The following is an 18,810-nucleotide window of genomic DNA, read 5'->3' as shown; positions in this document are numbered from 1 at the left end:
AGCTCTGAAACTGACTCCAAACACCAAGGGTATGCTCTTCAGCCTGACTCAAGGAATAGATGATTAGATGGGTCTACAGTCCTATTCTGGTCCCCGCAATTTCCACCTCTGGGTCATGTTCCCAGAGAGCGTGGGAGCCCCTACAATCTGAGCGGAACTCCGGTCCCGTCCATGTCACCTGTGCCCTGTTCCCAGCAAAGCCGGGAAGCAAGCACACACCTCTGAGCTGGACTCCGCGCGCGTTCTCACTGACCCCTGCCTTAGACGCGTGGAAACGAGGCTACATCCTCTGTGATGCATTCACTCCAGGAGAGACGCTGAGAGAAACCAATTTGAGAGGAGGGCTTTCCCTTGGACAATCAAAATCCAAATAATTCAGGTAATAAAAGTTGACAGCAGACAGGCATAATCAAAGACTGTGAGAATCGGACCCAAAGAGGATGTTGTCAAGAAATCAATTCTGATGGTGATCGCACTTCAGTGAGCCTAAAACCACTGCTGTCAAAATGGTCCCGACACGGACGAAACCTGTGTTACTCAGCTGAAGCTTTCTGTTAACTGTCCCCAAAAGGAAACCTGTCTACTGTACAGACAGGAAACGAGGCTTCGGGATGGGCTGGGGACAGAGCCCCAGAGAGTCCCCAAGGCTGGCGCTCAGGACTGCACCCCACAGTGGGCAGGTGCCTGGGCCCAGAGGGGACTCACCTCAGAAAGCCCCTTGCCACTTGCACCTGAAGTGAATGAACTGTGGGTTTTGCGGGAGTCAAGTTAGAAGACGCACCTTTTGATTCGACTTGACCAGAACAAAACATTGGTTATTTTTTCGGTGCACAGACTAACTGTGAAAGCACCCTTAGGCCGACGAGCACTGGGGGCAATTTTATAAAATGAACAGTAAAATCGATTTTGAAAAGTGCATGAAGCTGAAATATGGTGAGCGATGGTGTTGACCAAATGCATTTTCCTTCAGCTATGGTTACACGGTGAGTCCTTTGCCCCTCAATAAGTCTGGGCAGTTAAAAGCAGTCAATAAGGTTCAGTTGCTTTTCTAACTATTAGCTTTAAAGTAGTATTACCTATGAGATATACAGATATCTATCATGGGAAATTATTTTACAGGCAATTCATCCAGACAGAAAACCAGGCCATTTCAAGGTAACGAGAGACCCAGAGCAAAACTCTTGGAAAACAATCCATTCGACAACCAACCATCACCATGATATCCTTTCTGTTTCTTTGTTCCTCGGAGACATCTTACTCTTTTCCATGATGTCAGAAACAAAAGATTATGACTTTAAATGGGGAATAACCAGCTGGGCAAATGAATTTGTTCAAATAAGACCACATATCTTGAGGCTGCACACAAAGACAGACAGACACATAGCAGCAAAAGGCACTGACTCGGAGGGTAATCACATCTCCCTCCGGTCTCACAGGAGCCATGCTGGATTTTTCCTAAAATTCTGCCCTGCGTGGCTCCTGATGTGTCAGCAGCTGTCTGCTGCTCTTTTACCCTGGCAGCATGTTCTTGGGAGTCTGGTCAGCTGTATGTAGATTTTTTAGATTCCGTGAAGATGCTGCTGTGCCTGTCACCTTTGGGGTTAAGTGACTCATTCCCCTCCTCTTTCCTCTGGGGAGGGAACAGCTTCAGGTACCTTCTCAGAGTCCTCCCAGCTCCTCAGTGCCAGAGGTGAGATCTGGACTCAAGAGTGTCTGTCTCAGGACTTCCTGGCAGTCCAGTGGTTAGGACTTTGCCTTCTAATGCAGGGGGTGCAGGTTCAATCCCTGGTCAGGGAGCTAAGATCCCACGTGCCTTGGGGCCAAAAATCCAAAACATAAAGCAGAGGCAATACTGTAACAAATTCAATAAAGACTTTAAAAATGGTCCATATCAAAAAAAAAAAAAAATCTTGAAAAAAAATAAAAAGTGTCTGTCTCGACTTGTGTTGCCAAGAGGGAGGAGGAGGGAGGAGGGAGGAGGAGGGAGGAGGGAGGAGGAGGGAGGAGGGAGGGGAAGGGGGCGGGGGAGGGACGGAATTGGAGTTTGGGGTTAGCAGGTGCCGACTATTACATGCAGACTGGATGCATAACAAGGGCCTACTGTACAGCACAGGGAGCGACAGTCAATGTCCTGGGATAAACCATAATGGAAAAGAATATAAAAAAGAATGTACATACACGTATAACTGAGTCAGTTTGCTGTACAGCAGAAATTAACACAACATTGTAAATCAACTATGTGTCAGGAAAAAAAAAAAAAAAAAGAGCGTCTGTCTCTTAGTCAGTGTGTTAACCCACTGCCCTGCAGGGTTCCTCAGGAGAATTGAACACAACACAGAAAAGATAAAGCTCTTACATCTGACAACAGCATAAGGCACTGTGGTGAGTACAGTGGGCTCTCAAGAAACACTGAATTGAGGCTGCTACGTCAGTCCTCCACTAAACCTCCCACGACAGATGACGCTGAAATCTGTCCACTGAATTCATACACAGCCAGCCACCCTGTGAGCTCAGATGCATTCTTACCAAGTTCATGACACAAGGAACTGGGCAAAATCATCCCACAAAACCTACAAACCCCACGGACTATGTGGAGGCCCTTCTCAATGATTCTGTCAGAAGGGGCCAAATACCTAAGGCAGAAAGTCTAAGAAACAAAATAAATAAAACTGCAGAGAAGAGCTTACATTTCTTTCCTCTGACTTAAATTTTCTACTTGGAAAATGAATAAAATTTCTGCTTTTCATTGGAGTTGACTGATTTTCACTAAATTTAGTAGATAGCACTTTTTATATTTATTTATAGGGCAGGCTGGTATCTTAAAAACCTAGAGGGGTGGGCAAAAGTTTTAAATAGACTGATTTCTATGGCTCCGTTTCATGAAGCATCAGTGGGGCTGGATAAAGCATTAATATCCACAAAAGTAAACATTCTGTTTTCTCTGTTAGTTGAGTCAGAACAGCAATGAAGGGCTTCCCTGGTGGCGCGGTGGTTGAGAGTCCGCCTGCCGATGCAGGGGACGCGGGTTTGTGCCCCGGTCTGGGAAGATCCCACATGCCGCGGAGCGGCTGGGCCCGTGACCCATGGCCGCTGAGCCTGCGCATCCAGAGCCTGTGCTCCGCAACGGGAGAGGCCACAACAGTGAGAGGCCCGCGTACCGCAAAAAAAAAAAAAAAAAAAAAAAACCAGCAGTGAACTTGAAACATTATTTCCATTTGGCCTTGTGGCACATTGTATGTGCCAGCAGGCAGAAGCGCTTGGAAGTAAAGAGTCTGGGCCCTGAAGTCAGCTCCCTCACAGGCCTGACGAAATCACTGTGTCTTACACTCAACCACAGAGGTGATGTTTCCTCACCGGGAAAATGGGGCGATGGATGGTACCGACAGCAGGGGGTACTGGGAGGATGGATTAGAAAGTGGTCTGCTGTGAACCGCAGAACCTGCTGTTAGCTAACAGCCTCGACTCTGTGCTGCCTATCAAGACAATGACAACAATTCGTTTGCGTTCGGAGTCCAGCAAAGCAAGGTTTAGGAAGAGATGCCCCCAAAGAAAACACCTGGGATTATCTACTAAGAAAAATGTACCTGCATATAACCTTGACTGTTCTCATAATTAATCCTGGATACACTGACTCAGAGAAGAACTTGCTGTGCTTCCGCTACTAGAATCTCTCAGGTTTCAAAATCCTCAGCTTCCGTATGTCCATTCCATAATCCTTACAAATGAGGTGAGAAATCAAGGGAGTCTGACACAAGATAGGGAGGAAAGGTTAGCTCACTAGGCTGACGTTTCAGGTGGGACATGATACTTTTCATGAGGCCAGAGGAAGAAACAGTCATACAGGTTACCTGTTGGGAGGGGATTATCAGATGGGTTTAAGAGATGAAATCAGAATGCAGATATTTAATGTCCTAAAGAAACCAGTTCAGAAAACAAGAGTCAGAGAGACCAAGTGACCTGAGGCCGGTCACGGCACGTGGTGAGCTTATGGCGGAAACCCCAGGCTTCTCCCCCGGAGCTCAAGGACACAGGTACCACCCTGTGATTTGCTGGGCTGTCAAAAGGGTGGTTTATGTATCTGACCTTTGGAAACAGGGATGCTTTATCAGGAACGCTGCTTCTCCCAGGACTTTCATGAGTATTGTGACAGCACCCTATTCATCCACTTACGTGTCCATCCGTTCACTGATGCCTACTGTGTGCCAGACTTTGTGGTGAGTGCTAAGATAGACCCATATTAGAGTTTTGTAAATGCCAAGGAGAAATGATCAATACGCAATTCAGTGCTCACCACACAGTAGGACGACGAGATAAAGACTAGAGTTGTACAACACAGGAAAGACAGCCAGTATTTTATAGCAACTATAAATGGAGTACAACCTTGAAAAATTGTGAATCACTATATTGTACACACCTGGAACTTATATAATATTGTATATCAACTATACTTCAATTTAAAAAAATTAAAGACTAGAGTTAAGTTCTGAAGTTTTTAAAAATCATTTGTGGGTAAGGCCCGTGAGGGGTGGGTATGTGTTTAATGTTGAATTTAATAAGTGGCCCAAAGGCAGGAGCGTGGACTCAGAGCTCTGCAGAGCAGACCTCCACCACGGCTACCGATTTAATGAATACTCCTGGGCGCTCTTTAAACTGAGAGTTCATCAGGTTTGTGCATCTGCCGTTCTCAGCAATCTGCTGTGTTTCTGAGGAAGGGAGGAGAAAACGTGAACAGACCATTTCCGGGTATAAGTAACTCAGCTTCCAGTGATTATCAAGTCATCAAGGGCTCGGGATGCCTAACTTCAGGAAAAAAAATTTGTCTGAATCATCCTCTTTCCATTCCTACTAAGTTCTCTTCTCAACCGTCTTGAAAATTTCAAGTACTAGCCATTGAAAGAAAAAGAAAAAACCGAAATGAGTCACCTACTACATTATCTGCAAGCTATACAAATAAGCATATTTTTAGTATATCAAAAAAAAAAAGTCCCTATAAAACTGGCTCAAAAACCACCTCCTTCTTGAGAGTTTTCCCCTCTGTTCCATCAAGGTAATCACTACCTCCTCTGGGCTCCCAGCCTACATCACACATCTATCTAGTGCAGTCTGCCCTGGGGGCTGGTTAGTGGTAGTGTCACCTGTACATATTCCTGGAAAGCAAACAAACAAAAAAGAGAGTCCCTGTCCCTGTCCCTGTCTCAGTACCTGCTACATAGGAGATGCTAATAAAAGTGCTGTACTGAAGAGATCAAAAAATAAGTTTCCCTAAACAGGGCCTTAAACCATGAAAACAGAGACTCACTCACTTGCCACCCTCAGCAATCATCTATCCAAGACCTCCTAGGCTGTGGCACTTGAAGGTCACGGGAGCAGAGGCTGGGACACAGACACAAGTGCGAACGTGTCTCTGCCTCAGAGAACTTGCTGGCGGTGAGGGTACTATCCCTGGGGCTGAGAAGCCTCGGTCTGTGTCCTCCCATCCCTTATTTAATTTGGCAAATCCGTTATGAAACGCAGGACTGGAATTCAGCGTTTAGTATTGAGTCTGAAGTTTATTTCAAGTGGGCTGGAAAGTCCAGATGGTGGGGAAGATGTGTAAGGCTAAAACTCAGGTTTGTTAAATCAACTGAGGAACAGGCCGTGACTTGCCAGAGGTTTCAGGCTAAGAGGTGTTCTGAACAAGAAGCTCACTAACTGATTCCTACAAAGAGTTGGCAGTCAGCACTGCTGATGCGCTAATCTGCGCCGGGTAACGAGCAGAGCGAGAGGATGAAACCGACCTCGCCCTCAAGGCGCTGAACGAAATACACTAACAAAGAATTAAAATACAGTGACATAATCGCCTCAGAGGTGTGAATAAGATACAGCAGCAGCCCTGGGAGGTGGTGAGCAACTCTGCCTAAAGCATGAGAAAATAACCCATCATGTCTAATCACTGGCGGTGGAAGAGGGTTCACGTGCATCTCGTACAGAACACCTATTAACCGGAAAGCCTGCTAGGATTCGTGTGTTTTTCCAAGTCGATCTAACAAAACGGAGTTTTGTATACTCTCTGGATACTTTTCAAATGAGCTGATCTATGGATGATAAAGAGACTCATTCATTCAACAAGCATTCGCTCGCCTACCTTGTACCAGAAATGGCCAGGTTTTGTTACTGAAGTGTATACATACGTATACGAATATGAATATTCTAACATCCCTACATAGTTATTATCGGTCAATTACAATGCAAAAGCCCAGAGTTTCCAGGGATTCTGCGCTCCGCAGGATCAGTGTGGCAGACACCTCATCCCCGAGAGATGCAGCAGAGAAACTTTCCACATCCTCCCTGACAGACAAGCAGAAGACAGCTGTGACGAAATGCCACCCTCACGGACGCTGTGTCAATTTAATGTTGCCGTGACAAAGGAAACCGCAAAGCCCAACAGCCCTGAAAAGGATGGAAAATCCCTGAGCACATCTCCATGGTGTCAGATCCTTAACAGCCCCTACAGATGCATCCTCCAAGGACCAATACTTTTAGTCAGAGTTTTCAGCATTTTGTGTGGAATAAATGTTTCTTCTACAACTGGTAAAACAACTGGCTGGCTTTCTGAGAACCCCACTTCCTGCCAGACCCTGTCATGGTTCGATACTGCCAGACATCTAGAAAGCCTATATATTGATTTCCTTTTGTCCTGCAGACGCAAGGGAGAACACTCATCCATAACATTTGGACTGTTTTCAAGAAGCCTCCACGGCTGCTGTGAGCAGCTCTTCGTGTCTACACACAAGAAATGAATGACACGAGATCCTGCCTCATCTTCTGGTTTTCGGAGGAGCATTTACCAAAAAGGCTGGTGAGGAAGGTTAGCACGCCTGGTTCTACGGTACAGCTGAAGGCATGGGCCACTGCACCTAGAGCCCCCTGAGAAGCATCCCCCCCCACTGCTGGGCTGGGCTGATCACAGCCTCTGATCAGTACCCACCAGCAAGGCAAAGCTGTGCTCCGGCAGCATCCCGTATTGTTGCACCAGCTTCTCCCGGGTCACGCGGGGCAGCTCGGGAAGCTGCTCCCGGAGCCGGTCGATGTTGATCACCTGCTGCGGGTCTGTGCCAGTGGGCAGGGACTCCGAGTCGTAGAGCAGCAGCGGGGGCAGGTTGGGCTCCGGCATGAACCTGGCACACAGAGGAGATGGCATGACTGAGTATTCAGTTTAGCTGCAAGAAACAAACCTATAGTCAGTATGAAAGTTTGTGTCTGGATGCCATGTTACTCGCAAATATTTTCCAACATCCCATAATATCAAGTCTCCTAGTTTTCCAGGAACTAGTCCTTGTACAAGTGTAAGGTCAAAATGACCAAATCCACCACTCTCTATGCTTAAACGAGCATTAAGTGAAAAAGGCACAGCACATGTGGATGCCACGGTGGTTTATAATTGTGGATAAAGTATATATTCATAAAGACATAGGCTGGAAAAAATAGGACCAAATGAGAACAATTTACTTTTTAGGAAGAAAGATTATAAATTTTAAAATATTTTTAGCAGTATTTGTGTAACAGATGAAAAGTCAAAGAAAAAGAAAACTTTCTTTCTTGAGAAGTGCAAGAAATAAATGGATTTTGCCTAAATAAAATGTAGAAGCTAGGGGAGAAGGAGGAATGAATAAAGGGAGTATAAGGGATTTTTAGGGCAGTGAAACTGTTCTGTATGATGCTGTCATGGTGGCTACATGTCATTATACATCTGTCAAAACCCACAGAATGGACAACGTAAAGCACAAACCCTAATGTAAACCATGGACTTTACTTAATAATAAGGTACCAATATTGGTTCATTACTATTAACCAAGGTACCACACTACACACTAATGCAAGATGTTATCAGAGGAACCTCTGTGTGTGTGGGGGCGGGGGGGAATACGACATACCAAGGAGTATATGGGAACTCTGTAATCTCCACTGAGTTCTGCTGTAACCTAAAACTGCTCTAAAAAAGTCAACTAATTTTTTTAAAAATGTGGAAGCCGCACCGTTGCATATGCTCTTGTGAAATAAAGACGTCCTTCCCTCTGTTCTATTCTAGCATCTAACGTTTTCTCTCTGCCCATACTTGTCAAAGGGCTTATGCAAAAGCAGGGTAATGCAGAATAAATGGTGGCTCCAAGGTAATAGCTCAGAAGGGCAAGCAACCCATCATCTCAATGCCAAATCTGTGCTATGAATTAGTCTGACTTCTGATGGCAAGAGGAAACCAAAGGGAGGCTTCCTGAATCCCATCTGTTAACCTGAGAGACTGAGCTGAAGCCACTGGCTGTGCTAAAAGCCAACTCCACGCTCAGCGAGAAAGCAGCATAAACAGAGTAGGGGCGACACTGGAAAACAAAGACGTTCTTAGGAAGAACAGACTGAACCTAGAGGGATCACTATAATTAGAACGATGGTGACTCTGACAGACACACAAGAGGAGTCCTCGAGGTGACATGCATTCTAAGGGTCTGTGAGCTTTGTCTTTCCTGAATCTCGAGGCTATATTTGTTCCTCATTGACAGCAATGGCTACTCTTACCTCCTCCTGCCCTTCGCAAAGGAAAGTGCCAACCCCCACAACTTTGTTGCTTAAATCTTTAATTTCTGCAGTCTGCTAAACTGGGAAGAAACAAAAGTCTCAATTTATTGGAAGCTATTCTTATTATCTGCTTTATTTCTGGATCTCAAGTGAGGTCTAAGGTGTTAAACAGCATCACCTGAGGTTTGAAGGGACTTGCCATTGACATATACATCTCTTTTTTCTACCTTCTCACAGAACTTCAGTGTTACTGCATTAATTACTGAACATGAGAATAAGAACAGCCTAGGCCCCACCCCGCAACTGCCATCCTCTTAGCTCAATTATGAAAACTCTGTCTGACACAGAGGTGAGTGAACAAGTGTTTTCCAGTTGTTGAATCCTGTCAAATAAGGTACTCCATGGCTACCAAATCAAGAAAATACTCTTCCTCTCAGAGTACACATAAAACAGGAAGCTTAGATTTTCCATTATGCGACAACAACAAGGAAAAGTGGTTCCTAAAAGCAATCTAGGATCATGTTGGCCTGCAAGTGGATTTGGAATATGACCCAAATAACAGAATGGTGTTTTGACAAGAGGAGTAACCACCTGTAGTCTTGTTTTCCTTCTTTGTCTCTCATCGGCACGGTGCACCTGTGACAGTTAAACGAGAAAACATTAAAAAAAAATGCTGCATGCAGCATCAGCTAGTGTAGATGCAGACAGGGGTTCCCCTACCAATAGGGGACCCAGGGGATTCAAGCTCCTCAGCCTTCCTTAGGAGACAGTTTCATGAATACATTGCAGAAATAATATTAAAGAAAGACAAATGTTTAGCATGATAATTAAAGAAAAAGAAAAGAACAGAAAAGAAATTGCTTCAACGTTTCCAACATTTAACCAGCTCAAACTCTAGGCTCTTGAGCTTTTTTCCCCAGTCTTCTGTTAAGTGTATAAAATCCTCAAAATTCAGAGTCAGAAAGTTAGACTCAAAGATATCTAAACAGAAAAAGACACCTCTACAACCAGTTCTAAGCTTTCTTCCACTTCTAGCTTAAATTGGCAGAACTTAGGTCTGATAGAATTTAAGGAAGTAAAAATTCTTGGAACCAAGGAGGTAAGCTGGAAGCCAGGGAAGTGCCAGGACTTAAGACTCAGCAAGTCTGATGGCAGTCAGGTGAAACCTCTTACCAGCCCTAGAGGGCATATCACAACCCTGTAGGGTACTGTATTTTCCTAATTTTACTAATGAGGAAACCGAAGTGCAGAGAAGCTAAGTACCTTCTCCAAGGTGACATGGCTGGTCTGTGGTGAGCCCAGACTGGAGCCCCACCTACCTGTATTCAAGATGCTGTCATGCAAACTCACCCCAGCTTGTAATCGAACGAGCGGGTTTCATTCAGGATTTTACCTCCATTCTCGAGTTCACTGATTTGCCTCTGAATTTCATAGTCTAAAAAAAATAGTTTAGTAGCATATTTTGATTCCTTTCATCCAGTGTAGCAATAGTTAGACATCTTTTTCCATCTTTATGTCAAAAACTAATCAAGGGAGTTGTTTATAATTTTCCCCACAGATGCTATGTTTTATTCTTGCTGCCGTCACAGAATAATCATGCTAGAAAGGGCCTTTGAGGAAGCTCGGCACCTTCACTTTTTGAGAAAACCCAGGCTCAGAGAGACTGCGGGACCCAGTACAGGCTACAGAACGTGGCAGAAGCAGGGCTAGGACCAATATCGAGGCAGGAGGACCCCAGATCTAAGACGGCTGCTTATCAAGAGTTTTTATCCCAGGATCCATGGGTGGCCTTCAAGGGGGTCTAGTACCTCCTGAGATGCTATGCAAACGTGCATGTGTGCACAGGCACATATTTTTGGAGAGGGATCTATGACCCCAAATGATGAACAGCCACTGCTCTATGCCACGCTCCCTCACCACCCCACAAGGCAGAAGTGGTAGGCAAAGCACAGCCACCGTTGCTAAGCTTCCTTATGAAAACAGCTTTAGCCTCCCCTCCCACCTCAACTCCCTGCCCAACATGTACCACCTACCCTTGCCCAAATCCAAACTCTTATCATAGCTGATAAAAAGCAGCAACACTAAGAGGATGGCCAAAAGGCGTGATGTAGGGAGAAACATGGGGTAGAAAAATTACAGGCTTGGAGAATTAAGCCCGTAACAGTAAAGCTTCGGTTCTTCCAGCCTGAGTCAGACCACAGGTAGAATTCTGTCTCAGACTACTCCAAAGGGTCCTTCATAAGATAACAGGTTAGGGACAGCCAAAATCAGGCAGGGGTCTCTGTCGTAAGTCATCAGGGATGAATCTACCTAAAATCTTGTTTGTTTTTTAGGTTCCCATCACCACCTCTTAGAATAATGAGTTCCAGAACACTTACCACCTACAAGGTGAAGTGGAACTTTCTTTCTGTTCATTCCAAGCTTCCCCTTCACAAACCTGAGCTGGAGGGTTTTCCCTGACCCAAACCTATCATGGCCTCAGAAATATGGACTGTGTCTCCTTTTACAGGCAGAAGAGTCCACCATCGTTAGTCTGTCTTCACGTGGGGACCTTCCCCAACACCTTCCTCTCCTGTAAGTCATTCCCTTGACCACTTTATTTTAATGCTTTTTTCCTGAAAACTTGTAGACTCAAAGTGTCTTCACTGAGGCTAGTTGATCATTTCAGGTTCAGGATAATAAAGTTTTATACAAGATGAGAAAATCTTTTTTGTGTTCCTTCTAATACCCAGGATGCTACTAAACCTTTTGGCTGTGCCTCCACATTCATCCGTCCCGTTCTCTGTGCACCCTGAAGGGTGCTCCTTAACCTCCACCTCCTCCCTCCTCTCTTCCTCTCTAGATACCTTTGGTTTTAAAGAATATTTTCATTCCTCTGAGATGTCTTCCCCTCACATTCACAGATATCAACTTCTATGGACCACCCCAGCTGTTGATCTTGCTCAATTGTTCTATTGTAACTACTAGTATATATTTGTCCACACTGAAAGATCCACAATGTGAACAAACAAGACCAATACCTGATTACTCAGGCCCAAGCAATCTATTAGTTAAAACGGTAAAAAGCAGAAAAACATACTGACCAATTAGGTCAAATCGTGGCCAATCTATAAGGAACAAATATGACTTTATACAGTTTGCTCTGGTCAGAAGGAATGTGGTACATGGAAAAACAGAGTTACAGGATTTTGCAGATCCTCCCATAGAGGTGAAGTCTATTTCCCCTCCCCTTGAAGCTGCTTTGAATGGAATGTGCTGGAAGAGATGCTGTGCAAGTTCTAGAGCTAATGACTCAAGAGGCCTTGAGGCATCTGCCTTCATCCTCCTGGGATGCCCCCTCCGCCAAATAAGAAGGGCTGGGCTAGGCAAGTGAATGAAGCAAGCCCACGTGGGTAGAGCAGCCCAGCAGATGTCCAGCACCAAGGCTGCAACACGTGAGTGAGGTCATCTTGGACCCTATATCTCAGCAGAGCTGCCGGCTCCCCACAGCCACATGAATGAGCCAAGGCAGAACAAGTAGAAAAACCACCCAAGCCACAAAACTCTGAAGTTGAGATGTTATCATGTAAGCCATTAAGTTGCGGGGGAGGAATGCTTGTTACACAGCAACAGATAACTGATACAAAGAAGTATATGAGGAGTAACAGCTGACATTCACCTATAGCTTTGGCCAAAAACCTGGCACTGTTGAGATTCTTTACTTCGGTTCGAATGCCCAAAGGCTCCCCAGGGTGATGCACAGATATGTTGGCGTCCACTCTCAACTGGCCCTCTGTAAGGAAAGAAAAAAGACAACACTTTAGAAATTCTCTGAGGCAGTCGTGGTTTTTTTAAGGCAAGAGAGTGCAAGCAACGTCTAACTCTAGTTGCTGTTTAGTTACAGCAGCCTAACCTCAGAGGAAGTAAGGCTGGTCCTGAAGTTCATGGCTAGTACTTCCGTCCACTTGCGAGAATGATGGTCCTAAGGCATCTGAGGGGTGTGTGTGTGTATGTGTGTGTGTATATTTCTGTGCACTTGTGCACATGCAGAAGGCAGGAGAAATTCTGGATACACTGGCTTGGGAAATCTAATTTCTTTCATGCCAAATAAGAAAAACAACACTGTTAAAAATGGAGATTTACCCTGCAGTTTTATTCCGAAGTGTTTTTCAAAGTGTCAAAGCTGGGTTGTGGGGGAAGGCTTCAGAAATGGTCATGTGATATAGCCCTACACTGCTCTCCAATGGAATGTAGATTTCCAACCGTGATTCCGGGAGATTTATAAGAGAGTCCTTGAGAATTTACAGCTCAAGGGCAAGAGCCAGAAACCTGGGCTTTTCCCCTCGTCCTTCCTCCAGGTACTGTAATGATCTCTTCCTTCCGTAAACAGGACTCGGAATCCTTCCTGACTGCTGTTAAGGGTTTGCCGCAGCAGACAGACAGTGCTGTTATGAAGGGGACGGTCTGTGGGGGAGGGACTCAGAGGGGGCCATCCCCATCCTGGGAGGACTTTCTCTGACCCTGCAAGCCCCCCCATTTTGGGAACAGTAATCCCTAAGGAAGCAGGTGGTTTGTGGAGCGGGCCAAGAGGCTCTTGAGGAGGAGAGGGAGGCAAAATCTCAAGCCAAAGAGAGATAAAGATAAGAAATTATCACATTTTATACCCTGCAAGGTAAGGCCCCAATGCTCTGTTCTCCAATTCCACTTACAATATTTAAAACAGAACAAAAGGGGAAGACAAAATGCTGGATTTTTCTTAGGCAAGTCTTTGAACTAAAAAAGAATCTGCCAAAGAGGAATGTGTCGACGAGCTGAAGAAAGAAATTTCTTTTCCAAGGTTTCATAGCAAAAGCATATTAAAATAATAAAATAGCTCAAGTATATTCTATGCTAAGAAAAAGAGACCCTTGCAACAGGTCTCTGTCATTCCCACTCTGCCGCTCCAACGGCCACCCACATGGACAAGCAGGGAAAAGGTGCCTTTCAGCCCAGAAATTACTCTATGTCTCCAGCACGGACCTCTCACGTTTCTACAAAATCCCATAGCCCCTTTAGGACAACATGTGCTTCCTTGAATCTCAAGAAGTCCCAACGACTCCTGATATCATCAGACTCTTGGTCTAGGAACCCTGCGGCATCCTTTTGTTTTCTTGGCCCTTTGTAGTCTAACTGACTAGATCCTGTCAGTTCCTTCCCCCAAACATCCTTCAGAGCTGGCACTTCCTCTCCATTCCCACGGCTGCCATCCTTGCCTGAGCACCCGCATCCCATCCTGACCTTCAACTCAGTGACCCCTCCTGGTCCAGCACCCCCCATCCCCCAGCTCAGCTCCGGCCACATCCTGCTACAGGACGGTTGCATCACTCCCAGTGCTTGACCAAGTGCACAGCTGGCTCCCACTAGGTCATCCCACCTCCTCTGCTTGGTATGCAAGAGCCCTCGTCTGGTCTTGGCTGACGCACCCCGCATGTCCTGCTGCTCATTCCCTGAGAAAGCCTCCTCCCATCAGGGGAGCTTCTGTCTGCTCGCGGGTTCCCACAGGCCCTCGTCATCACCGGCACTGTCCCTCCTTCAACCTCGGCTCATCCTTCCAGGTCCCACGTAAGTGGTACCACCTTCTCCTCCTGGAAACCCTCATCAGTAGGCCGGCCTCCACTGGTGGCTCCTCGGAGCTACCAGAATACATGCAATCAGGAGAGCACATGACTGTAGTCTATTCTGAATCAGTCTTTTCTTTGAGACCAGATGGAGGGCCCTTGGGAGTGGAGCCCAGATTTAAACCTCCCACCCCTCTTGCCTTCCCAAAGACGTCACTCCTTCGGTTCTCTCCCGTCTCCCACACCACTCCTTAGCTCTCTTCCTCAGCATTCCCTCTATGCATGTGTATCCATAGTCAACAGCATTTCTCACTAGAAACAGAACCCAAAGACCCACTCCCTTGAGCCCAGTTCTCTCTTCATCATTCTGCTGTTTTTGCTCTTTCCTTTTCAGCAAAACCTCTCCAACAAGCATTGCTTGCTTGTTGGCGTCTCGTCTCCGTGAGCTCACCTCCCATGTACTCCTACCCCCACGCCAGCCTGGCTTCTGTGCCCCACCTCTCTGCAAGGCGCCTTGTCAAAGTCACCATCAACCCCTGGCTGCCAAATCCCACGGACGCAGGACAGGCTGTATCTTCCCCTCACTGGATACGCCAGCCCTCGGCGGCATGTGACCTACCAACCAACGCTTCCTCCCTGAAACATCTTCCTCCCTCGGCTGCTGTGACCTTACTCACCCTTAGCTGCCCCCTACCTCCTGGACACTTTCCATGTCCGTGTCATTTGTTCCCATCCAGACTCAGGACTGTCTTCTTTACCGGCACTCTCTGTGTAAATGTATATGGTCTTAAACACCATCCACGTTCGGATAACTCCTCAATTTCTCTCTTCAGCCAAAACCCTACTCTGAACTCCATCCACCCTGACCTCTGTGCCTACTTCATCTCCACGTGGAGGTGGCCCAGGCATTTCAGTTTCAAAAACTAAAGGATCTGCCCCTGCAACACAGGCACCTTTGTCCTCATCTTCCCAGTGTCAGCAAATGGCACCGCCACCTCGTTCCTCAAGCGTCCTTGACTTCTTCCGGCCTCTTTGCCTTCTACACCAGCCTGTTAACAAAAATCCTCTTCTTTCTAAAAACCACCTCGAATCCACCATCTTGCTCTCTCCATCCTCACCGACACCAGCCCTGTCCACAACAGCACCATCCTCCACCTGAACTACTGCCAAAGCTTCGGAACTGGGCTCAGCTTCTACTCATACCCTTCTGAAACCCACGGCCCACGGAGCAGCCATGGCGGTTTTCCAAAACGGTCATCCGACTATGTCGTTCCTTGACTTAAAAGCCCCTCCCTGACCTCCCACTGCCCTTGGAATGAAATCCAAACTTCTTATCACTATTGGTGATCTAGCCCTCGCAGACCTTTTCAGCCTTACCTGAGGCCACACTGGCCTGCTCCTGGAGCTTTCCCTACAGTGGTCTTCTGCACCTGCGTTACCTCCAAGCACACTCTACGTTTTCCTCACCTCAGGGACTTTGCCTTGGCTCTTTCCTGGATGCTCATCCTCTAGCTCCCTGGGGCTGGGGCTTGGGTCATTCTCCAGAGGCCCTCACCATCCAATGTATTCTTTATCACAGCACCCTCTGTATTTCCTTAAAGCACTTATCACTGTAACTACTTTGTTCTATTTGTTGATGTATTTGTCTCCCTCATGAATACAGTATTTTCCCTAGGTAGCAGGAACAATGCCCTTTTCACTGCTCTGTTCAGAACCCAGAGCTGCCTCTGGCACATGGGAATTGTTCGATAAATTCATACCTTGGTATTTTCCCGAGCCACGAGTAAGCAGACTGGTTTCACAGTAGGTTCCCAACAGGTTCTAAAGTTCTGTCTGAATAGGACTAAGCTACTGAATCCTATGAAAGGCCCATTCAGCTCAAAGGAAAACTTCCCAAGTATGCTGAGCTCTGCCCAGCCAAACCTCGATACTTGGGAGAGAACTTTTTTTGAGCCCTGAGAACCCTGAATTGGACCTCTCCTGCTTTTAAAAATAAAACCATCTTTCACGATTTAGACTTTTAATTTGGAAAAGGAATAAAAGCATGAGTTTCAGTCTCTCCCAGAGAAGACTGCACTCCATAGATGTCTGAGGGGACTCAGCGTCCTGCAGTGTTGAAAGACAGTTCACTCGGGGCTTCCCTGGTGGCGCAATGGTTGAGAATCTGCCTGCCAATGCAGGGGACACGGGTTCGAGCCCTGGTCTGGGAAGAGCCCACGTGCCGCTGAGCAACTGGGCCCGTGAGCCACAATTACTGAGCCTGCGCGTCTGGAGCCTGTGCTCCGCAACAAGAGAGGCTGCGATAGTGAGAGGCCCGTGCACCGCGATGAAGAGTGGCCCCCGCTTGCCACAACTAGAGAAAGCCCTCGCACAGAAACGAAGACCCAACACAGCCATAAATAAATAAATAAATTAAAAAAAAAAAAAAAAAAAGACAGTTCACTTGCCTGGATTCAAATACAGCATCCAACACTCACAAAAGGCATTTACCCAGTGAAGACAAAATACCTTTTAAACAAATTAAGGTAAATTGCCTCAAGTCCACAAAAGCCTCACAGTCACGTTTGCTTCAATGCATTCTGCAACACTGGGGGAGGGCCTTCACAAGAACGTTATCAAGCTCAATTTCCACCCTCTAGAAGTAGAGATTTGTAACAGCAAAACAAAAAAACTGTACTACTGAGCACAGTGATATGGTGCAGTCACTTTTTTTTTTTTTAAACACATTCACACATCAGAAATATAACATCAGGGCAGAAAACTGTTTCTGTAAACAGCAGGGGCCTGAAGATTTAGTGAGAAAGTCTATTAAACTGTCTCATTCTGTTCACTGAATACCCTCCAGAACTTAAATAACAGGGTTTGACAAAAAATAAAGTAAAATAAATAATGTGGCTCAATTTTATCCAACATATTTCACAAAGTTTATTCATCCACAATGAGTGGTGATTCTGTGAATGTAATACTACTTATTATTGTCAATAGAAGCACCTGACATTTCATGAGCACAGGCTGTTTGTCAGGACCTGTGATATGTTTTATGCACATTACCACGTTCTTTCCCTACAACAGAGCTTTAATGACACATCCACTAAGACGTCCTTTAGGCAGTTCACACTTGACACGTCCAAGACGGTATTCCAGGTTTTCTTCCACAAGGCCAGCCCTCGCCTGATCTTCCCACCCTGCTGCCCCAACTGTTTGATGACTTGGATGACTTTGGTTTCTTCCTTTCTCTTTCCATATACAGTTATTTAGGGACTCATTTCACAAGTGTGGAAAGGGAGGCTCAGAGAAGTCAAATACCTCGCCCAGTTTCTATAGCTAGAAGCGGTAGGATAGGATTCCAACCCAGGTCTGGGCCTGCGGTGTCCTCAGCACTCACACTCTGCTAACCCAGCTCCCAAGGTTGTTTGTTTTTTTGTTTTTAATTAATTTATTTATTTTATTTATTTTTGGCTGCATTGGGTCTTCCTTGCTGCACGCATGCTATCTCTGGTTGCGGCGAGCAAGGGTACTCTTTGTTGCGGTGCGTGGGCTTCTCATTGCGGTGGCTTCTCTTGTTGCAGAGCACAGGCTCTAGGCACTCGGGCTTCCGTAGTTGTGACACGCCGGCTCTAGAGCGCAGGCTCAGTAGTTGTGGCGCACAGGCTTCGTTGCTCTGCGGCATGTGGGAACTTCCCGGACCAGGGCTTGAGCCCTTGTCCCCTGCATTGGCAGGCGGATTCTTAACCACTGCGCCACCAGGGAAGCCCTCAAGGTTGTTATCTACAGCAGCGGAGACACTGTCACGGCTGGCACTAGGAAGCAGGGTGACAGTGCTTACAAAGGAAGGCGTCCTGAAGTCAGACACACCTGGGCTCGGGCACTTCCTGTGCACCTTGGCCAAATAACCCAACCTCTGGAAGCCTCAACTCCTCACCTGTACAGTAGGCACAGTAATACCCATCTCTCAGGAATGTCATAAAGTTTAAATGAGACAATAAATTAATTTAAAAAATGCTTATTGAACTGATGAGCACATACTCGATGTTCAAACCGGCAGATATTACAACCTTGGAAACATTTAGCGTATCTATACAGTTTGGTACACATTCAACTCAGCAGACTGCTTTGAGGATCTCAACAGTGGCAAACATCCTGAGAAGGAAGTGACTTCTGGAACCCAAGCTGAGCTAGTCCACGCTCATTAGCAAAACTATCAGGAACTCACTGAAGCACAGCCCGGAGCAATTTAAGTTTCATTCCAAAAGCACGCTGGGGGTCCACTGGTGCTCTCCAGGGCAGCCTTCGGTTGGTTCCCAGGCTGCATTCTCCAATGGTGACACAGTGGCCTATGGTGGTGGGACAGAAATGGGAAAGGGGCCTGTGCTGATAAAGTGCTGAGAGCACCGAAAGCCGGACACCTGCAGACTCCAGGCAGACCTTCACTACCCAGAGCACTTCAGGACAACCTCAGCCACTCTGCTGCTGTGCTGGGGGCAAAGCTGTCTGATTTGTATTTAAAAGCAACAAAAAGTGTCACAACAAATAAGATTTAATGAACCCTCTCAGCTGTCACTGCCTGATGAGTTCTCGCTGTTATGGTTTATCTCTTGGCAAGGACCCGATGGGACTATTTCTCAGCTAACAGGTGGCCTGTTTATTATTCCATAGGTTTGGTAGGAATCACAGTTATTTTGAA

The 18,810-nt window shown here is 46.3% G+C and overlaps 1 protein-coding gene across 2 annotated transcripts in view; it reads right to left on the bottom strand.

Moving 5' to 3' along the window:
• The window catches only part of GATB (glutamyl-tRNA amidotransferase subunit B), a gene marked incomplete at its 5' end in the record, with an annotated part of 76,521 nt that overhangs the window by 20,896 nt on the left and 36,815 nt on the right, over positions 1-18,810 (bottom strand). For both annotated transcript variants that reach the window (XM_079702224.1, XM_079702225.1), the window contains 4 exons: positions 6,968-7,157; positions 9,142-9,186; positions 9,901-9,985; positions 12,209-12,322. In XM_079702224.1, coding sequence (XP_079558350.1) covers positions 6,968-7,157; positions 9,142-9,186; positions 9,901-9,985; positions 12,209-12,322 — 434 coding nt within the window. The remainder of the gene's footprint in view (positions 1-6,967; positions 7,158-9,141; positions 9,187-9,900; positions 9,986-12,208; positions 12,323-18,810) is intronic.

The sequence above is a fragment of the Hyperoodon ampullatus genome (assembly GCF_949752795.1).
Source record: "Hyperoodon ampullatus genome assembly, chromosome: 1".
NCBI classification, from domain to species: Eukaryota; Metazoa; Chordata; class Mammalia; order Artiodactyla; family Ziphiidae; genus Hyperoodon; species Hyperoodon ampullatus.
The sequence above is the reverse complement of the archived record's forward strand: the minus strand, read 5'-3'. Positions and strand labels throughout refer to the sequence as shown.